This window comes from Chelonia mydas, chromosome 10, assembly GCF_015237465.2.
Source record: "Chelonia mydas isolate rCheMyd1 chromosome 10, rCheMyd1.pri.v2, whole genome shotgun sequence".
NCBI lineage: Eukaryota > Metazoa > Chordata > Testudines > Cheloniidae > Chelonia > Chelonia mydas.
The window spans coordinates 57293402-57317042 of NC_051250.2; the positions used below are offsets into that span (position 1 = coordinate 57293402).

At 40.4% G+C, this 23641-nt stretch overlaps 1 protein-coding gene across 1 annotated transcript in view; it reads left to right on the forward strand.

Annotated features, from left to right (window-relative positions):
- Positions 1–23641, forward strand: part of ADAM10 (ADAM metallopeptidase domain 10) — a 120124-nt gene that overhangs the window by 42985 nt on the left and 53498 nt on the right. Inside the window, exons 3-4 of the mRNA XM_037910171.2 lie at positions 15820–15938; positions 18680–18838. Coding sequence (XP_037766099.1) covers positions 15820–15938; positions 18680–18838 — 278 coding nt within the window. The remainder of the gene's footprint in view (positions 1–15819; positions 15939–18679; positions 18839–23641) is intronic.

The window sequence follows — 23641 nt, forward strand, 5'->3', positions numbered from 1 at the left end:
GACGCTCAGGGCGGACGTCGTGCTTTCGCTCTTCCGCAGGTGAGGGTTTCCCCGGGTAGACCTGTTTGCCATCAGGGCCAACACCCAGTGCCCGCGGTTCTGCTTGTTCCAGGGCCGCAGCCCGGGCTCGCTTGCGGACGTGTTTGCGATTCCCGTGGAGAGGGGACTTGATGTATGCCTTCCCCCCGATCCCCTTGGTGCACAAGGTCCTGCTCAAGGTGCGCAGGGACAGGGCAGCGGTGATCCTCATCACCCTAGCCTGGGCCAGCCAGCACTGGTACACATAGCTCCTAGAGCTGTCAGTGGAGGCCCCAGTAGTCCTGCCCCTACACCAGGACCTCATTACACAGGAGAGCAGACGGCTTCTCCACCCCGATCTACAGTCACTGCACCTGACGGCTTGGAGGCTCTGTGGCTAAACGCCCTGGCGAGCCAGTGCTCCCTTCCCGTGCAGCAGATTCTGCTTGGCAGCAGAAAGCCCCCTACCAGGGCTACCTATATGGCCAAGTGGAAAAGGTTCTCGTGTTGGTGAGAGTCCCGACAGGTACAGCCGTGCCAGGCCCCGGTGCAAGCCATCCTAGAGTACCTCCTGCACCTCAAGCAACAGGGGCTGGCCCCGTCCTCACTCAGAGTGCACCTGGTAGCCATCTCGGCCTTCCATCCGGGGTTTTCGATGGGCTCGGTGTTTTCCCACCCAGTGGTGGGACGGTTCCTTAAAGGATTGGAGAGGATGTTTCCGTACTCACGCCCCCCAGTCCCTCCATAGAACCTTAACTTGGTTCTCTCTAAGCTCATGGGACCCACTTTCGAGCCCCTCGCTACCTGCTCCTTCCTCCACCTTTCCTGGAAGGTGGCATTTCTGGTGGTCATTACCTCGGCCAGAAGGGTGTCTGAGCTGAGGGCTCTCACCTCTGAGCCACCATATACAGTGTTTCACAAGGATAAGGTGCAGCTCCGACCGCACCCCAAGTTCCTCCCTAAGGTGATCTCACAATTCCATTTGGGCCAGGAGCTTTGTCTGCCAGTGTTTTTTCCGAAACCCCATACAGATCCGAGTCACCGCAGCCTGGGATGTCCATCGAGCGCTGGCGTTCTATTTGGAGCGTACCAAGCCCTTTCGAAAATCCGCGCAGCTGTTCGTGGGCGTAGCTGAGAGGATGAAAGGCCTCCCAGTGTCAGTGCAGCGGATCTCGTCTTGGATTACAAGCCGCATCTGGGCATGCTATGAGCTCGCAGGTATTCTGGTCCTGGTGATCACTGCTCACTCGACCAGGGCGCAAGCGACTTCCATGGCTTTCCTAGTGTAGGTCTCGATCCAGGAGATCTGCAGAGCAGCCACCTGGTTCTCGGTGCACACCTTCACGACCCACTACACAGTCAACCAGCAGGCCAGAGAGGACGTGGCAGTTGGCAGGGCAGTCCTCGGATCAGTTATTCCATGACTCCCACCCTCCTCCAGAGGTAAGCTTGTGATTCACCTAATATGGAATGGACGTGAACAAGCACTCGAAGAAAAAACGGTTACTTTCTCATAACTGTTGTTCTTCGAGATGTGTTGTTCACGTCCATTCCACCACCCCCCCTCCTACCCCTCTGTCGGAGTCGCCGGCAAGAAGGAACTGGAGGGGGTCGGGCCGGCAGGGGTATATATGCACGGCGCAGTGGTGCCACTCGGGGGGCCCCGCCAGCCCAACGGGAGCTACTAAGGGGAAAAGTTTCCGATGCTTGTGCTTGCAGCGCGCGTGCACACCTAATGTGGAAAGGAGGTGAACACACATCTCGAACAACAGTTACGAGAAAGTAAGTAACCGTTTTTTCACTACTGTGTATAGTTTTTCTGACAACTTACTACTTCAATATTTGTACTAAAACAAAATGCACAGTACACCTCAACCACACAAAGCACTTAACTTGTAAATACAAATTAAAACAAGCTCTTATACGATAAGTTTACCAAATAAAGAAAACCTTTTGCAACTTCAGGAACAGATATTACAATAAGTTTTTATAATTGGATAATCACCTAAGTACCATTTGTTTGGCAGCTTTAATGCTTGAGATTTAAAATGAACACATAATAAAACACCAGCTCAGTAGGGAAATTAAGACTGTTCAGAGTAACATATGGAAACCTGTTAAATCTTTAGAATCATAAATCTTATTGTTTAGATCAGTTGACATTGCTGCCTTGCAGACAGTACAAAACTTATTTTATTTTTTCAAGGTCTGAAATAGGAGAAAATGAAAAATTGCATGTACAAGAAGTACAGGTTAGACTTAAAATTAACCTGCCTACACTTATTTTTACGTGCCCAGGATTTGCAAACCCAGTTGATTCTCATTCAGGTAGGTCCCCTAATGCTCTCAGTATCCTATTGGGAGGGTAGTGAATTCAGAAATAATGAGACACTAGAGGGACTCCAATATGGTGAAACTCAGTGGTTCTCAACCAGGGGTCTGCAGGCTGGTTTCAGGTGGTCTACCAAACCTGGCTAGCATTAGACTCGCTAGGGCCCAGGGCAGAAAGCCAAAGCCCCACCGTGCAGGATTGCAGTCTGGGACCCCAAGCCCCATCACCCGGGGCTGAAGCCAAAGATTGAACAATTTTAGCTTTGCAGTGCCCCCTGTGGCGTGGGGTCCTGGACAGCTGCCCTGCTTGCTACCCCCTAATGTTGGCTCTGGCTTTTATATGCAGAAAAACAGTTGTTGTGGCACAGGTGGGCCGTGGAGTTTTTATAGCATGTTAGTGGGGGCCTCAGAAAGAAAGAGGTTGTGAACCCCCAGTGTAACTTACACTGATTTGCTGATATGTGAGGGTAAGTATGTGTAAGGGAGTTTGATTGTAAAGGAGTTTAACTTACTCCATTATATGCCTTACCTCTTAATATTGGATATTGGTCTCCATCCAACTGGCAGTATTTTACTTTCTAACAGACTTCTTTTTGATCACAAATATTGCCTTATTGTTATGATCACTTTCCTTTTATAAACCCTCTAGCAGTAGTTTCAAACCCTTTTTTTGTAATGACAGGTTTCAGAGTAACAGCTGTGTTAGTCTGTATTCGCAAAAGGAAAAGGAGTACTAGTGGCACCTTAGAGACTAACCAACTTATTCCAGCATAAGCTTTCGTGAGCTATAGCTCACTTCATCGGATGCATTCAGTGGAAAATACAGTGGGGAGATTTATATACACACAACATGAAAAAATGGGTGTTATCATACACACTGTAAGGAGAGTGATCACTTAAGATGAGCTATTAATATTACATTTAATTTTAAGGTTGAAAGAAAAGCTAGGCTTCTACAGCAGTGTTGTAAATCAGATCTATCCCTTCATCTCAAATGATCATTGTAAGGAATTCACGATTCTCGAGTGGAAGATTGAATCTTTCATGAAGTCTGCAACTTAAACGTAGGAAGCTGTATTTTGTCATATTAACTCCTGAGGTTGCAACTTCCAAACTGGACTGCATCCAATGAAGTGAGGTGTAGCTCACGAAAGCTTATGCGCAGATAAATTTGTTAGTCTCTAAGGTGCCACAAGTACTCCTTTTTCTTTTTGCCAAACTGGACTATAAATCTACTTGAGTTCTTGTGTTGGCTCAACTCCTTGCTCCTGTAGGGTCCCCGACCTTGCGTTGAAAAAGGTAGAAACTTTGATCAAAGGAATTAAACTGTCCCAAAAATTGAAGAGTAATGGTAAATTGCCCTTCAGGGAAAAAGAAAAGGACTCTTCTCAGCATAGACATTGCCAACATACCAACACCAGAACAAAAATAATCTTAAATAGGTAACTTTGAAGTTCTATTATAGGGTGAGTTTATTGTGCTAGACATTAATTAGTAATTGATTATTTTCATTTGAGGACAGGATTTGAAAAATTTACTTCAGACCTCGTAGTCCCAGAATTAAGTCTACCAATCAGGGTGAAAAATACAGGTACAACCAAGACCCATGCATATTCAAAGGAATAATAAACTGTCTTCTGTTTAACTGTACTGTCAATTAGCTTTCTACTTAATGCATTTAAAAAAAGGTAATTTACTATCTCTTCCTTATACTTTTTTCTAACTTGTTCCATCAGTCTGTCATCCAAACCCACTAACCCCCCCTCTGCATAGATTCTGCAAAAATTGACGACAGTCCCCTGGGAAAGATTGCTACTCACCATGGGTGAGTGAACAAGTGGATTTTTCAAGTGCTTTTTGAGGACAAATGACTACATCTGCATATTACTAAATCATATTACAGGCACACTCAAAACAGTTTTTCAAAGGCTCCACAGTTTATCACTAATCTAAGATTTTTTCAGATTTTTATTGCAAGTCATTTCGTATAATTCTGTTTGAAGTCAAGTGTCTGAATTAGCTTCTGTTGGAATGTGTAGCCTTTTAGAAAAAAGCCGTTTTTAAAACGTGATATTTGACAGTTTTTAATTTTTAACTGTGTGTAAGTCGAAAGGCCTTTCACATGGTTAGACCTGTGGATGTTTTTGTGGTCTGTAAGATTAATTTGATTCAAAGATTATTTAAGACCCTATTTCAGTATTTAATATCTCTTATAAAAAGGTTTAAACTTCAGTAGCAAAATACCGTCTGTATGTTTGCTTCAGTCTTTGACTTACAAGTAAGGATGGCTACATCTGATAACTGTCAAAAATGCAAATTTTCGAAAACTAGAATCCTATCTTAAACCAAATGTTTTGAACAATTTTTTAATGTGCTCACCTAATTGAGTATTTCTAATGGTATTTTCATTGGTCACCACTGACAACAGAGGGCACCTATGGGATGGCTTGCACAGTTGGGCCCTGAGTGACCAGTGGATGCAGTGCAGTTGCTCCCCAGGAGACTGACAGGAATTGTTGGTGGCAGCAGTTCGCTGCTTTTTGTGCTCATCCTGCATGCTTCTGAATGTAGTGGCTCCGATTGGCCAGTGTAGTCAGCACTGTATGGCTGCCTTTAGCAGTGGAGTCGGAAGAGTGGGCAAGCAGAGTAGGAAGGCAAAATAATCATACTAAGCCAAAAAAGTGGCAGTGTAGTTACCATACAGCCAAATCAATGATTTTAATTGATAAATCTTAAACAAGTTTGCTAGAACAAGCTGGGTAACAAAAACGTTCAGCAAATTATCTTGAGTTCAGACTATAGGCCTGTGGCAATGGGGATTAGCCCCTTTAATTATATACTACTGAACAGCCCAACTACATTCAGGCATGGTACCCTGGACTCCAGTTACCACTGGGTTAACATGGAACAAGATTAATTTCTGGATGCCATAACCTTACTGCCCCAAAAGTAGATGCTGTTGCAAAAGGGTGCGCATCCTGACAATACTGACAGTTTAGAGAGCCTCTTCAGTGAAGGGGAGAGGGAAAGGCTGGTCACGATGAGACAATTAGAATTAAAAATGTCCTTACTAAAACATACTGGTCTTATTCCAGTATTCACATTTTCAGTTAAAATGTTCTTAATGTGCTGGTGGTACTGCAGAGTAAGAAGTCTTCATCTCCGCTACAGGCATAACTTTGGAACATATAAATTATCTGACAATCACTTAAGCTCAGGATGGGAATGAGCCTTATTTGGCAAGTAGAATTTTGAGGGGTTTTTCCTTACCATTCAGTGGAACTCTTTAGATTCCCTTCAATTTTCACTTGAAATTAGTCCAAACCACTGACTGTTTTGATGGATAAATTCATTTTTATTAATGTGTTCAAGCTGATGTTACTTCAGCAATGATTGTCATGAGGGTAGGGAATGGGTATGTTGATTGTGCAGTCATTATGAACTGAGGGTTAGGGGCACCGTGGTCCCAGAGCAGTTTGCTAACATGTTATGCTAGTTTTTGTCTTTGATATAGTATAGTTCTTTTTATAGCGCCTTCAATCTTCAAAGCTGTTAAACACCTGGATATGTTAAACCAAGTAATTACTGACTACATTTGAACAGGTCATGAAAATGAAAGGTGCTAGTTTCACGGAAATTATATTGATATATTTGTCATCTTTAAAAGTGATATATGCAAAGCATGCAGCCACAAATGAGATGGACTGAGGCGACAATATTTTACCTCAACGAACAGGGGGAGGATTTCTTCTCCACTCTGTCAAGAAGTGACTCTCCTCTGGGAGTTGTGTATTGCCAGCTCAGTAGATATAGAAGCATCATATCTGCCGGGAATATAGAATGACCTAGCAGACCAGCTGAGCAGATCATTTACGAGTCACCATAAGTGGTCTCTTCGCCCCGATCTGGCCAAATACCTCTTTCAGCAGACAGATTCCCAAAGTGGACCTATTTGTGACAGTCCAACAGAAAGCATTAGCACTTCTGATCCATATGAGGTCACAGCCCAAGTTCCATAAAACAACTTTTTACTGATATGGTCAGGCAAGACTCCTCTGTGCTTTTCCACCAATCCCATTCATTTGCAGGATGTTGTTAAAGATAATACTGGACTAGGTTAGTGTCACACTTATAACCCCAGCATGGGCCATCAGCACTGTTCTCCACTTTCCTGGCACTGTCTGTGAAACCTGCAATTTCACTTCCAGTAGACTCAGACCTAATCTCCCAGGATCACTGTTGCCTACTCTACCTGAGCCTACGGTCCCTTCACTTAACTGCATGGATGCTCCATGGATAGATGCTAAAGATCAGGCTTGCTTGGAAGATGTTCAAGAAGTAAAGCCTTCTGTGAGAGCTACTTGCTAAATGGAAATGTTTCTCCATCTGGTCTTGCCAATATGGGGTATCACTGACCGGTTCATTAGTTCAACAAATTCTGGACTACATATACCTGAAACACCAGGATTTGGCAGTTATAACATCAAAGTACATCTGGCTGCTATTTCAGTGTTCCATCCTAAAGTGGACAATTGTTCTGTTTTCTCCAATGACATGGCCATAAGGTTTTTAAAGGGCTTAGTCAAATTATATCCTCAATTGCAAGAGCCCATTTCCACAGGGGATCTAAACTTAGTATTGTCAAGACTTATTGGTTCCCCGTTTGAACTGCTGGCTACCTGCTCGTTGCTGCATCTGTCAATGAATGTGGCATTTTTTGGTGGCCATTACCTCAGCCAGAAGAATAGAGAGCTGCAGGCATTAATGTCAGGACATCCTATATGATCTATTTTAAGGACAAAGCTTACCTGCGTCCTCATCCAAAGATCGTCCCAAAGGTGGTTTCCTCTTCTTCCATAATCCAACCAGTTTATTTGCTTGTATTCTACCCAAAGCCACCTACATCCAGAGTGGAAGAGTGTTTGGATACCTTGGACGTCAGAGCCTTGGCTCAGGGCTCCAGTGACAATGCTGGAGTGAGACAAGTTATTCTCTAATCTTTATTGAAATAGATTCTGATTCCACCTCCTGTCTTACAGTTTGAAAGTTGCCGAGAGTGGAATGCATGTGTGCAATTATGGAAAAAATAAAATACAGTTACTAACCTGTTCCATAAGTTATTCTTTGACATGTTTTGCACATGCCCATTCCAGAACCCTCCCTCCTACCCGTCTCATCAGAGGTAGAGCAGAAAAGAACGGGGGAGGAGGGGCAGGGATGGCTTTGCCCTTTAAACCTGCATGCAGTGGCAAATGGCAGTAGGGGAAGCCTGAGCTGCCCAACGGGTTCTGCTGAAGGAAGAAATTTCCAGTGGCTGGGTGCTTGGTGCACTGACATTGCGAGGAATGGACGTGCCGTATATCTCAAACAGTACTAATAGAACAGATTAGTAACAGGGTTTTTTCAGCTTTTAGAAGATACTCAAAACACACACTCTGAAAAGAACCTATTGGTTTATAGGGTAAGCCGTTCCATTGCATGCTTAGCTCATTTTTTCCTACAGAAATTTTATTAGTGAACTGAAACATATATATGAAAGAGCTCTCTGTTATAAAAATGCCTGCAGTTTGGACTGATCACTTTAAACTCAAGTTTGGATCCAGATGCAGACTTTTTCAGGGCTTCAAAGGTGTTAGGATCCCTGCTTTTTATTCCTGTTCATCTGGTCTGTAAAATAATGCTTTTGACTCAGTATAAATGAAAGTAGTAAGGTTCTTTGTGTAAGAAGTAAACTGGGAATGGAAAAGTGGAAACTATTCAACTATGGGGAGAGAGAAAGTAATTAGAAGCTTGCTTTAAGTTGGAAAGAGTAACTAACAAATTGTGCGAAATTGGAAGGAGGAGATTAGGGACTCTAAGGCTGCATTTACATGCCTGTTAATCTTTACTTTGGTTAGAGCTGCATTTCCTAGTTTACAGGAACTCCTCTTGGTGAGATTTCCCAAGTTGTCTTGTGCAAAAGGATAACAGTTGTCTCCTATTTTTGGAACTTGATACAGAATTAAACGCTAAATGTTTTGCATACCTTAACTGTTATCATATTCAGTCAAAATAAGCATGTCAGAAGTTTTCAACTGTTTGCTTTTATGCAGTAATACTGTGCGTACCTTTTTTGGCTAAAATAAAATGTGTGATAGATATAATTAAAGCTTATGAGAAACTACCAAGGTTTTGTCTGAGCATAGGTAGCAACTGTTGTTTCACCTACAAATCTTTATGAGAAAGGGACAGTCTGACCTCAGTTGTAAGTTTTTTTTAGTAAAATTGTTGAAACTGCTTTAAAATAGTTAGGTAAACTATGCAATAACTTAAACATGGCTCATTACTGTATCTCCATGGTTGTATATAATCAGTTAATCTATCATAGATTATTATTGCTGTTGTTTTAATTATTTAGTGAAAAAAACAAAACCTAAAAATCATCAGTAGTAAGCATGATTAACACCATAGTTCTTGAACATTTTAGTTCAACTCTATAGGTAACATCAATGTATGAAATGTACTTTTATGCTAATGTGGCAAACATGAAATATGAGAGAATTTGTACACTAGCTGTTTTTTGGCAATGAGTGAAAAAGATTATTTAACCAGTGTTCAAGCAACATATCTTAGCCTATGCTGGCTATTGGTATTGCCTGTGTGGTGCTCTCAGTTTTTTCAGCAATATGTGGCTGTAAGCAAGAAGGTCAAAGCCATATTTCAAATGTATCACAATTCAGTTTATACATTTTAAGAAGTTCTGCTATGTCCGTTCACATAATTGTACTGAGCAAAATGGTTCATTTGCTTTCATTGCTAACGATAGGTAACACATTAATAAAATGAGACTACAATGCAAATCCCCAAGAACAGAAATTCAAAGGAAGGAGCCCTGTTGTCGAGGTACTACTTTGATCCCAAACTGTAAATTGACGTTGTTGTGTGGGTTTAAACCAATATCTACCTTTTAAAATATGTAGTACAGAATTTCATCATTACCACTACCTATCTAAAGTTTGGGGCTTAATTTAATTTAAATTGTACTTCATACTTGAAATAAGTTTCATCCTCCTCCCATTTTTTTCCCCTTGGAATTAAAGTCGAAAATTCCCGCAACTCATTAGAAAAAATTAGTGCTAGTAACTCGCCAAACTTGCTGAGTTATGACTGATTATTCTTTTGCTACCCTGGAGTATGTGCAAATGACCGAGAAGGCCTGTTAGATAATCTGATTAAAAACAGTTTTGGAACAAACAGATTTCTTAATTTAGGTAAATTAACTGAGGTGAGGAGGAAGTGATGAGGAAAGAGTGAAGTCAGTCTGTAAAAACATAAAGGGGTGTATTTTTATTTAAAACGCTAGTCTGTTTTTACTTGTGACTGGCTGATCGTTCAAACTGCTCTGTTCATAATAAAAAGTTCAGTCACACTACTTTAATTAGCATTTGTGTGTAATCTGTAGTTTTACCCATATACTAGAACATAGTGGTGCCTTTAGAAATCAGGAATGCTAATTCCAGTGGATACTGGAAGTTTACCTTATAGGCCAGTTTGTGTACATCCTGGGAACCCATACTTACCATTCTCAGCTATCAACAGAAAAAGCTTTATCATAAGGTACAGGCCATCTAAGCAAACCTACCTCAACAATTGCCATTGTGGAGTAGAAAGTGCAAGATTGAAGAGTGATGTGTAAATACCTCAGAAGAGTATTTTAGTGTCAGTTGAGACAGGGAGCCTGCTTATCCTGCTCTGTGTAATTTTAGGTTGAATCCAATATATTCTGACTTTGTATATAATTTCCTTTTGTAATAAGGCCAGCTACATTCTCAATTCCACTTACTTTAGTTGAGCAAGTGTGTCCGAGAGGAGAATTTGGCCCTGATTATATATTATATATTCCTCTCTTGAGTAGTTATGTAGTTTTCAATGTTTAGATATAATAATAATAATAAGCTTGTCCTTTATTTTCCAATAGCTCATGATTGACTTCAGTTTATATGAATTAGAACTGGAAAAGTTTAGTCTTACAGTACTTTATTTCCAATAATATGCTACTGTATCACATGTAATACAGAGATCAAGGATCATTCTTTGCTCTGAGCATATAGACTAAGTTAAGGTTCTGCAGGCAGAATAAAAATATTTGAATTTCCTTTTAGAAAGAATACCATTCACTTGAGTCAGCTGTGACAGAGGTCTTGCTAGGATTTCTAGCAAACACCAGTGAAATCAGGGAGACTAGGTCATTCTTTCACACATAGGCCTCCCCAGGAGGAAGATAGCAGTCCATCAGATGTGAGGGTGGAGATCTAGTCAAAGGCTTGTCTACACACACCAATTTCACTTAAATCCTTTTAAAAATGTATTTAAATTGGTATAACCTTGTTAACCTTGTGTATGGACACCTATATCTGTTTAAACCTGCCTTATTAGTTTATCTTGATTTACAGGCATAATCTGATAAGAATCTCCACAGTCTGTTTAAAACAACACCTTTAAACCAGTGTGTAGACCAGGCCTAAGCAAGAGCATATTGTGAACTTCATTATATTGCGAATCATCAGCTGGATTAACTTTATTGTTTAAAATGGATGAAGTTGGTGACCAGGGCAGTTGTGTAACTTGTCAATGTAATATCAAAACAAAGTAATAGCTAATATTTTAGTTTTATTCTGTGACCGTGAATTCTTCCATTTTCCATCTGTTTGTCATTCGGCCTCTAAATATTTATGGTTTACCAGTACATATAGTATATATGTCTAGAAATGTACTGTTTACATAAGGACAGGTTTCAAAGTAGCAGCCATGTTAGTCTGTATTCGCAAAAAGAAAAGGAGTACTTGTGGCATCTTAGAGACTAACCAATTTATTTGAGCATAAGCTTTCGTGAGCTACAGCTCACTTCATCGGATGCATAAGGACATCCTGTAGACACAAACTTTCAGTGAGACATTAGTTTTCTTCTTACTACCAAATATAAAGTTCATCTACCTAATCTTATAGGCTGTGTAACAGTGTGCATTTCTCATCCTGTCATAAATTACTAATTTACTTAAAGCTAATCTACCAGATGTTAATTTTGAGGGTTGAGCTTACTTTCTCAAAAGATTAGTACATAAAATAGCATGCTGTTTGTTGCTGGAGTGGTGTGCACTATTTAATGGAGTAGGTTAGAGAACAGGAAACTTAGTGCCTTGTTTCTTATTACTGAAGAAGTAATATGGCTATAGAAATATAAGGATAGTTGTATTTGGAGGCTTGCTTATTGCATTTCGTATTGGTGTTTGTATTGAAAAAATCAAAGAAAAAACTTGTCTGGATATAGACTTCACTATCCATTTTTCTGAATTTAGGTGAAATTGAGTCTTAATATCAAGAATGTTGAAGATATTTTTAAGAAACTTTAAAACTGAAGATATTTATTATATAATTGAGGTGTATATGGAACAAAATTGGATTGAAAGTGACTGACAGTGTGACTGACTTCAGACATTAACCCCCATTATTTTTTTATACTGTGAGCACAAATGGACAGTAGGTTTCACTGTATAAACTATGAATCAGAATGTGTTTGTATTGTGTACATCTGAATGTATGGGGGAGAAATTGGTTTTTTTTCTGGTATGTTTAAACAATGGATGTAAGAGATGTCAATATTGATTGATAACTGTTTCCATGCCCGCAGATTAAGGGGAAAGTAAAGATGGAAAGAGTCAACAGTATTTATTATAATCACTACAGAAATGAAAATGACAAGCCAAGTAAAACCCTTTTTATATGTGCTTATTTCAGGTTTGTCTCTCTAATTTCATTAGTTATTCTTCACATACAAAAGAATTCTCTTAGCAGTTCTGTGTAATGAAATTTTCCAGTTTGGCATGTACTTGTAACAGCTATTGTAATTATTTTGATATATAAATTACTTGTGTTCAGTTATGGCTGTGGCTTATTTAAAAAGCCGATTACTATATCCACGTATGGAAAACCATTTAAAATAAAAATGCAAATCTGGAATTTAAAAAGGAAATTTCTTTCCAGTAGAGATGTAAAATGGTAACTGGTTAACTAGTGAGCATTAGTCTGAGGCAGGATGTATGCAGAGTTGTAGCCATGTCGGTCCCAGAATATTAGAGTGGATCATGGTATGCATCTATGTCACAAAACAAATTAGGAAGGATGATTTAGTGGTTAAGGCATTGGACTGGGGCTAGGGAGATTGGAGGTAATACCCTGCCACAGGCTTCCTGTGTGAATATTGGGCAATCTCTTAATCTCTGTTCCTCAGCTTCCTATTTACAAAATGGAGGTAATGCTATGTTGTCTTGCATATTTAGATTGTAAGCTCTTGAGAGCAGGGCCATCTCTTGCTATGCTTATATAGTACCTAGAACACTGAGTCCCTGATTTCAGTAAGAGTCTCTACAAGAGGAGAGGAGGATAATATTCTGTAACACAATCTCCATCCAAGATTTCAGTAAGGATAATTGTCTCTGTAGCCTGAGAAGGATGAATGTCCGTCTGTGTTGCACACGTGAATTCACGTTATGTCAAGTCTGCCTGCCAGTGAAGCTCTGATTGGAACCTTTGTGTTATGAGGCACATATGTTGTGAGGGAAATGTGTTCTTTGACAGCATCTCCAACTTCTGCCACTATTCCCTTCCTATGTGATTCTAGAGCTGGGTAGGTTCTGCTGCTGATATGGGAGCATTTGGTTCCTTGCTAGGAGAAAAGGGGAGGGTAGTATTTTAAAAGATGCATTTTAGAGAACAAAGGGGACACACTTTCTCCATGAAACAGGCAATTCATAGTGCAGAGCACATGTTCTTTCTGTACAAGGTCACATTTTGCCTCTTATACTGAAGTACCTGCCACTTTGGTGTGAGTAAGCCGTCACACACAGCCGGGCAACAGAATTCAGCTTGCAGGCAGCCATGGTAAGCCCTAGGGGCATGCGGCGTTCTGCTTCTTTCGCATTCATTTCAATGCTTTCAGACTGCCAGGCCCCCTTTGCCATAGCAAGCAATGCCTGGTGGGTTTGCCATATAAAAGGAGGGCCTACAGGCTCTCTGGGATCTCTTCACACAACACCCCACACCCGCCCCCCGCACCCACCACGTGGCTCCGATGAGGCTCTGAACAGCTCAGTGCGGCTGGGTTTTCCCCCTACCGCATGGCTCCGATAAGGTTCTCACTCACCAGAAGTGCCTTCTCCAGGGTCACGGTCCGGGAGGCCGCCTTGGGAGTAGGGGGAGGCTGTTGGCTCCAGCGTTAAGCATAGTTCCTGGCTGGGGGGGAGAACTGATTCCCCACTTGCCGCTTGTGCACTGTCCTCCTCCTCGTCCTCCAATAACTCATCCTCCTCTCTCCATGCAATTCCCCCCCCTTGCAGGTGTCCACGGACAGTGGTGGGGTAGTGGTGGCGTCACACCCCCCATAATTGCATGCAGCTCATGGTAGAAGCGGCATGTATGGGGCTGTGACCCAGCATGTCCATTCGCCTCCCTGGTTTTTTGGTATGCTTGCCTGAGCTCTTTGATTTTTGTATGACACTGCTCTGTGTAGCCTTTTTCCGTCATGGCCCTGGAGACTTTTTAGCATATGTATTTGTGTTTCTTTTTTTGGAACGTAGTTCTGCCATAACAGATTCATCTCCCCAACATGTGATGAGATCCAGTCCCTCCTGTTCAGACCGTGCTGGAGCTCATCTGCAAATCCGGGACTGCATGGTCTCTTGTGATGGCATGGTCGCCTGTGATGATGGACTGTGCTGATGGTCACCTGTGCTGATGGTGACCAAACAGGAAATGAAATTCAAAAGTTCCCGGGGCTTTTACTGCCTACCTGGCTCGTGCATCAGAGTTGAGAGCGGTCACAAGGGAGCATTCTGGGATAGCTCCCAGAGGCCAATAACGTTGAATTGCGTCCGCAGTACCTGAAACCCGGAACTGCAATCTGGATTTTAACGCTACTCCACTTGCCAAGGTGGAGTACAGAAATCTGATTAAAAAGCCCTTTAAATCGAAAAAACCAGTGTTTGGTCATGCGGACAGAATCAGTTTTATTTCAAATTAACTCTGCTAATTCCGAAATAACTGCGTACTGTAGACCCGGCCTTAGATGGCTGGCTTCATGTGCATCCACTCCTTTGGTGTTTAGCAGTGGCAGCAGCACCTGTGTCCATCTCATTGTTTGAATGTACAGTAACGCACTCCTGTAATGAGGAAGAGTCATGCAATAGAAATAAGACCTAAATGAAACTGATATTGCAAACTTCATTAAAAACAAAACCCAGGTTGATTTTATTTTATTTTATTTTATTTTATTTTATTTTATTTTAAGAGCTTTCTAGTATTGGGAGGGTGATTCTACATGCAAAACATAATGTTTAAATGTTGCAGTCCTGATTAATTTAGATGACTAAAATAAGTTTCCAGGTAAAGGGAATTATTATTTTTGTTCAATTGGACTATGCAGTTGTTGATTTTAAAAAATTCTTCAGTAATGTGGCACTTGTCATACTGTAATACAAATAATAGCATTGGAGTAAAAATGAATTTTGGGCTTAATAGTTGTGGATCACTAGTGGTGTATTAGTTATTGCAGCAATTATGATATTTCAGTTCTTGCATTTTTCAGACAATAACCTTATCTTGGCTTAGTGAAAGGACTGTTTTTATTCATTAATTACAAAATTAGTTTGTAAAAATTTTCATATTTATTTTAAAAAAAATTAAATCAACCAAGTTGACATGTTTTATGTCTTGATAACTTTTTCTTCCACTTAAATTAGAGGTTGAATCATAAACTTGTGCTCCTGATTTCCAAAGAGAGATCATTTATATTTCTAGTGGGATTAAATGTAGTCGGAGTGTTAAATATAAGTAAATCTGTTCAATTTAGATAGAATTGAACTGCTATAGTTACATGTAGTAATCCCTACACATTTTTGTGGACTTTTTATTACAAGTATTGGTGTCCATCTTACTTTTTGAATTTCATATCCAATTAAGCCAACAGTATACCTAGACTTTAAGTCTCTATGCTGGAAATTGCAAGCAAAATAAACTGAAAATGAAGAGATTACTAACTTGAATAGTTTTATAATACTTTATCAAAGAAAAGATGGCTCTTCCTTCAGTTACTCCCGCGTTTTATGGAGGAGTGAGAACAAAATCCATAGTTAAGGCTGAGCAGGTAAGATTAGGTTTGTGAACTTTAAGACTGGCCATGATTTCTTTCTCACATTATTTTGTTAGTACAGTTACATCAGAAACATCTGAATGCCATTATGTACTGAACTGAAATCATTCTTGTAATACGTTTGCCTGTCTCATGCTCTGTGTAAGGAATATTGTTTCCATATTGGTAATATTTTTGAAGGATTTGCAGGGTATATTTACAACCTACATTTTAACACAGTCTATATTCGGCAGTGCTTATGTAATTGAAATTATATTTCAGTTTACTATCTTTTGTTTACTTCATAGACACTTCAACCTTCGAATGAAGAGAGATACATCCCTCTTTAGTAATGACTTCAAAGTAGAAATATCAAATAAAGTAGTTGATTATGATACCTCCCATATTTACACTGGACACATATATGGTAAGTACAACAATTTCACATTGATTAAAAAGTGCAATGATTTTAAGCAAATGCTATTTTATTTTAATGTTGCTTTGACTTACGAAGTGGAAAATACTTGATCAAATTGTTCAAAAATATTAATTTAAAATTTCCTTAATTGAAAAAATACTAAAATGTGATGCATGGACAGTTGATTAATCTTTTCCTAACTTAGTTTTGGTGGACTTACTGCAAAATATTTTCTTAACTTTTTTTTGGAGTCATTTAGAGTCGGAATGGCCTTCGTTTTAAGTACCTTTTCAAGAATGTGGGTACTGCACTTCCGAATATAGTCTCTCTTTCTTTCCTTCCTTCCCTCCTTCCTTTCAAACAGATGGTGACTTCAGTCTGTGTATTTTCACTTAAAGATGAACTAAACCAGATGGCTGAACACTTGATTTGACCATCCCCTATTCAGTTATACTACTAAGTGGCCCAACTACACTATCAGGCAACATGGTACCTGAGGGATTCTGACAAGCAATGTGGTGAAATTAGACACTCATATACCAAAAGGAGGCCCCTGTAAAAATTGTGTGTAATCTGGTGCTTAGCCCTTGGAACAAGCTGAACGTGGAAGCTAGTCCTGACCTTCCCCATAATGCTTTCTGGAGAAACTTGAAATTTTCTGCTAAGTTTCTACAAGGATTATGAAATGGCTACAGGTGATAGAGTATGAAAAATTGAATTTGATGCCCATTCAAATTTACTTCCATTTAAGAGTTCACATACCTTGAACTATATAACTTTATGCTCACATTGAATGAATGGTGAAGGGAATCCAGAGAGTCTTCACCAGCATAGAATCAATAACTCAGTCATTAACTATAAATGCCTGCATTCCAGAATATATATCACTGGAGATGTAAACTCTGGGGGAGAAGAGTGGTCTCCTCTACTGGTGGTTCATATATTGTTAATGGGAACCAAAATCTTTTGTGTATCTCCATAAGAGAGCACCATCTACTAAGTGATGTACTTATGGTATCTTCCCCATCTTGCACCCCATCCCCCCCCAAAGTTGGAAGACATGCAGGGATACATAGTTGGTTTCCTTAAGTGTGTTCTGGGCTCAAATTTTGGGGTGTGTGTATGTGTGTGTGTGTGTAAATTTGCGGTCTTTTTTTTTCATGGTTGTCTTGGGATACAGCCCCTACAAAATGTTGTGCTTTTACATTTCAAAGTGCTTGAATGCTTGTGTATAGCCAGACGGCTATGTAGTGGAAATCTGGGGTTATTTGGTTAAAGGGTTTGTGAGAAATGACCCATAAATGACCAGCTTTTAATATACTAAGTGCTCTAAAATCAGGTACACAGTGAAGCTAGGGTAGGGAGCTGAGAATAAGCAGGCAAAGCTTATACCATGGACTGGTACGTAGTTCTCAGAGTTTGCACGGGTGGGATGTAAGGTCAGGGAAATTGTAAGAGGCTCATCTTAAGACTAAAGATCAGTTTGAGCTCTTCAAGGAAATGCTTAGTGAATGAGAGGCCCTGGCAATTGATCTACTCATCTCAACTCAGCTGGTTGCTTGAGGAGGCTGGTGCTCATCTGCAGTCCCAGTGATCATGAGTTCAGATCCTCTCCTCCATCTGACTTTTGTGATTGAGTTTTAAGCATGTGGAGACTACATACAGATTCGTCTGGGTTCATCTTGTCTCTGGAATCAGAGCCATTCTCAAATGCAAATGATCTGCTGGGTCCTAAAGGGGTACCCAGGCTGAAACTCTACTCACCAGTCCTGCTGGTCTTTCTAGCTGCTAACTGTAGACATGTGAGAAGTGCTAGCAAAGCCTCTCTATAGCACCCCTTTTGTCCTATAATTGCCCCTTAATCATGCCCTATATAATTTTTTGAAAACTGGAAATTCACATGGAAAAATATATTTGTAGGATATACATGCTCCGCCATTGCCTTGTGCCTCATTCTATTTCAGAACATAAGATTAACTTCCCCAATTTAAACACTGGCAAATAAGCAAATGAAAAGTTGAAATGACTTTCCCATATGAGCTTAATTCTTTTTTAATCCTTGATGTCTGAACAGAGGAGTCTTCATCATCCCTTAGCCTCTTCCAACCAGTAGCAAGTATTCAGATCACTGATGCTTTACAGAATACAGTGAGGGTCCATTTAATAGCCTGAATAGGAGTGCTGATTTGGAGCTGTACAGGGCTTGGTTAGGGAAAGGGCGTTATGATACTGTGGTAATCCCAGTTCCTGTAGCAATCCCTGTGGGGGGAATCACTTGGTTTTGTGGGAAAGTATTGCTTTAACACTTTTCAATGTTTTGCTTTTTCACACTTTATTTTGTTCTTGTAACACTAACCTTTTAAGATACATGTAAGAGGACCCTAATTCTGCTTTTCTTGGTTTGCCAATGTTGGAATTTTAGGAATTAGGCTCATATTCTGGACGATCATGAGTACAGGGCTTTGCTGAGTACCTGTTACTTTCTGTATGTTAACTGTTTTGCATGTGAATAAAAATATATCTGAGGTGGTCATGGGAATTTTAGTTTTACAGCTTTGTTCTTCAGACTTTCCTTTTCAAATTCATATTTCAGGTGTACTCTCATAAGTAAGGTTAATTCACACTCTGTTTCCCTGTATTGATTTCAGAGTGTATTCTTTGGAATCGTTTTTGTATATAAACTATAAGAATGTTTTGAGATGGGTGTAAATGTTGTTTTTTCAAAACACATTTGCTGCTTTCTTTAATAGGTGAGCAGGGAAGCTTTAGCCATGGATCCGTTATTGATGGAAGATTTGAAGGATTCATCCAGACTCACAGTGGCACCTTTTACGTTGAGCCAGCAGAGAGATATATTAAGGACAGAACCCTACCATTTCACTCTGTCATTTATCATGAAGACGATATTAGTAAGTACTCCCACTTTGTGCTGTAGACAAAGAGAAAACGTTTTCATTAAATGTCAAACTGCCTAAGCCGTTGGTAGGTTTCAAACTCAGGGGTTTATGGAGACAAATATTCCAAGATGCTCATTATCATACAACAGTATGAGTCATGATTTCCTGAAGTGATCCATGTGCAGTTACGGTCTGAAAGGAGTCTAGAGCAGGCACAAACCTTACCCCACTTCAAACTTTTGTTTGTTGTTTTTTTATTCGCTACTTGGGCTAGTCCTCTAGCTGCGAGACTGGTGTTCTAGTGGAGATCTTTCCTGCAAAGTAAACACGAAGCCTTCCCTTGAGCTTGTTAAAATGTCACATACTGACCATGGTGCTTTCTTGTGAAGTTCTGTGGTATCCAAAAGGAGGGATGAGTAATCTAAATTCACATTAAAGTGCTCCTAGATTAATATAATTAGGTAAGAAAGATACCCAATTTAGCAGTGTAGAAAGCAACAGCTTTCCCTGCACACATGGGTCCCAGACTCCTTCAGACTGGTACTTAAAAGGTGCAGTAACAGCCAGCAGCTCGCATTCTGGAACACTGTTCTGATGGGAAAGTGCAGAAAATGCTAGCTACTAAGGTTGTAGATTGTAAGGCTAGAAGGGACCATTGTAATTATCTTGTCAGACTTCCTGTATAATACAGGCCATAAGACTTCTGTACATTCTGAATTATTTCCTGTTCAAATTAGATCATATCTTATAGAAAACAATCCAATTTTGATTTAAAAATGGCCAAAGATGGAGAATCCACCTCCACCCTTGGTAAGTTTTCCCAGTGGTTAATTACCCTGTTAGAAATTTACATCTTATTTCCAGTCTGAATTTGTCCAGCTTCAACTTCCAGCCATTGTATCATGCTGTACTTGTCTGCTACATTAAAGAGCCCATTATCAAAGTTTCATTTCCCACATAGGTACTTATAGACTGCTCAAGTCCCCCCCTTATCCTTCTCTTGTTAAACTAAATAGATTGAGCTCCTTGAGTCTATTGCTGTAAGGTAAGGCATTATTTTTTAATATTTTAATCATTCTCATGGCTCTTTTCTGAACCCTCTTCAATTTATCAACATCCTTCTTGAATTGTGGACCCCAGAACTGGACAGAGCATTCCAAGAGTGGTTACACCAATACAGCAGAGGTAATAAAAGCTCCCCACTCCTACTTGAGATTCCCTGGTTCATATATCCAAAGATCACGTTAGCGGCAGCCTTTTTGGACACAATACTACACTGGGAGCTGGTGTTCAGCTGATTATCCGCTGCAGAGCACATACCTTTTCTGAGTCACTGCTTTCCAGGATAGTGTCCCCTACTCTGCAGGTAGACTCTATTCTTTGATCTAAATGTATAACTTTACATTTGGCCATATAAAATATGTTCAGCCTTACCAAGTGATCCATATTGCTTTGTACCAGTGACCTGTCTTCCTTACCACTCCCTGAGCCTTTGCATCTGCTTGTGCACGTTGATAATAATGTTAAATAGTTATAGGGCCAGAAACTGACCACTGAGACCCAACTAGAAACATCCCCACTTGATGACTGTACCCTATTCACGATTCAATTTTGGGTCTGTCTATACTGCAGCTGGAGCTCAAGTTAGCGCATTTTAAAAAAACAGCATGGGCTCTCAAGCTTAGGGAGTCAGTACATGACATCAAAACTATTTGCTTTATTTACCAGATTTATAATCTTGTCAAAAATATATAAAGTTTTAAAAGATCTGTTTTCCGTAATCCTGTGTCAGTTGCTTCCTTATTTTGGCAAGGAGCCACGTGCCCCCTGCTCACCCCACTGCAGGGGCAAGCTGGCCCCTTCCGGGAGCAGTGTGGGGCTGGGATAGGCAGGGAGTCTGCCTTAGCCTCGCTGCGCCCGCTGCCCAGTGGGAGGCCTCACCCCTTCCCAGAGCCAGCACCCCAAGCCCCAGCCCTGAGCCCCCTTCTGGAGCCAGCACCCCATACCCCCTTCTGCACCCTGAAACCCCTCCTATACCCCAAGCCCCAGCCCTGACCCCGTCCCAGAGCCAGCACCCCATATTCCGTCCTGCATCCAAACTCCCTCCCAGAGCCTGCACCCCTCACACCCTCCTGCACCCCAACCCCCTTCCCCAGGCTTAGCCAAGAGGCCTCTCTCTCACACTGTGAACCCCTGCCCCAGCCCAGTGAAAGTCAGCAATGGGGGGGTGGAGTGGGCGGGGCGGGCGGGGCTTTGGGGAAGGGGCGGGGCCTTGAGGAAGGGGCAGGGTAGATTCTGGGTTGCCCTTAGGTACAAAAAACTGATCTTGGGCATAAAAAAGTTGGAGACCACTGCTTTAGAGGCTGCTGTTTTAACGTCCTCCTGAGTTTCTGTTAGAATGGGAAGAGTTTCTTCATCATCATCTCTTTAATTTTGCTTTGATTTTTCATTGATAGCTTAGGATAACTTCAGGGCTTCGGTACATTGAAATATTTTAAAAATTAATGTATAATGTTTACTAAGACACCTCAAAACGATTCAGTGAGACCCTATACTTTCTTTGCCTTTCAAAGCATACTGTCTTAGATATGTAATCTTGTTTGCAATTGTAGTTTAATGAAACAGGCTCTGTAGAACTTTTTAAAATGAAAACGAGCACACAAATCTTAGTTCCTCTTGCTGTATAATCTATAACTACTTCTAACTCTCATGAAATAGATGCAGATTGACATAGATAGCAGCTTGCACTGGAGGGGCAACAAAAAAAAAACAACCACCTCTCATTGCTAATTCAGCAGGTTGTGGGGGAGGGGAAGGAATCTTTTTGCTTTAAGATGGAATATTTTTGGTCAGCCGTGTTTGAGCCTTTTGAAACAATATACTTTTTGAGCCTCTTCAGGAACCATAATGCAACATATGATTAGCATCTCAATTAAATCTTATTCAATAGACAAACAAAAGGGTTTTTTGTAAATGGGGATTATATTGTCATCTTTATAAGAAGGCTTTTGTCTGTTACAGTGGATGTGGTGACCAGTGGAAGGCAGCCTTCTATTCATGACTTTGAACACAAAATGAATGATTTCAGATTCCTGAGCCACTCCCAGTCAAACTGTTTTATAACTCAGTGGCAATATGATGCAAATTAGTTACATTCATTGATGGATTAGTTTTGGAAACCAGTTTCTTCCACACACTAAGGCTTTCAAAGGAATTCTTTATTTAAATATGTGAACTATATAATATGTTCTTGAGTCACATTATTTAATACAAAATAACTTGCATGTTTACTCAGGTTAGTTGTGGAAGGGAAATCCTGCTCACAAATCGTTTACAGTAAGTCATAAAGGAAGTGGAAATTTTGGTGACCTCTTCAAGGCGTTGGAGAAGTTGTGTATTAACTTTTAATTGTTTAAAAAAAAAAAAATCCTGTACCTGTTTTGATGAGTCCTTATTTTGGTAACGTAGCATTATTCATCATTTACAAATTGTGTTTTTTAATTACAGCTTGCATTTCTGTGCCCCCTACTTTTGGTCACCATCTTGTAGATAAAAATATTTTTGGAGGTGTTATGGGAACCGAGTGTGAGTGGTTGATAGTTCAGAAAAAAACTACTCCTTTAATACAGGTTTAACATATAAATAGAAGTTTTAAAATTGTTAGTTTTTCTTAAATCACTTCTAGTGAGGAACCATGTGTCTAAATCCAGTGTACTTTTAATTTAACCATACATTGCTTAGTTGATGGCACTGTTTACTAACAAATAGAGAAAAAAAAAAAATCAAGAGTGACCTGGTTTCTTGCTCTCCAGACTGATATTATACTTGGTATTCTGACAGAGCAAAAAATGATTTCTCACTTAAAACATCCCTGGTTATTAATGTCATTAACACTTCATAGCTATTCTGCCTCCCAGTTACATGTAAAGTGTTATGGCTGTCACTAAATATTAAGTAAGGAGAGTAGGGATTTTAAAGGGATTATATGTAAGGATGTGTAAAAAGTTCCCCAGTGTGGCCTCTGTTTCAAATTCCTAACACTTGTAGGAGAATAGGAAAAATAGTTTTACGGTTGTTCAATGTATTGCCTTGCAACTCTTTGGCCAGAAGATCATCCTATTTTACATCCAGTGCAGGCTTAGTAGAGAGGTCCAGATGCCCTTCTTGGGTTTACTGGAAAGTTGTGGTGCAGAAGGGGTGTCCGAACTTGGCCTTTTGAAGACACGTGCTCCTCTGCTGGTCAGCTCTGCGAAAGCTGGAGCTAGGATCAAGGGCTATTTCAGGACAACTGGAGAACAGAAGGGAGCTATGCTTCCTACAGGAGTTTAAAAGCATCAGAGAAGCGCTGCCTAATCCATTGTGATTCAAGGAAGCATCATTACTTTAGCACTCACCATCACAGGCTATTCTGGCACCTCCTCCTCATCCCCCAAGTTCAGAGTAATGCCCACACTGAAATGAATGGGCAGTCCTTGCTGCCCTGCTGCTCCTTGCACAGCAGAAATGTAGTGCTACTGATTTTTTTTTTTAAGTGGATATGAGTTCTGTTTGGAACTATGTTACTCTGAATACTAGCATAGCCACAAATTCTAATAATTTATTGTTTTTGGAATGTACAGATATCTGTTAAAAGGATAATAATTAATCCAAACTTGTTTGGTATCAATATTCCAATTGAACAATTAACAGCCAGCAGAAAAAGGTCCTAAAAAAGTTCTAGTCTCATCTCAGTAAATTTTCTCTAAAAAGTTGCCATCATGGGAAGGATCTTCATTTTGAGTAGCATTTGCTATAGTAAAACAGCTTGAAAAATTC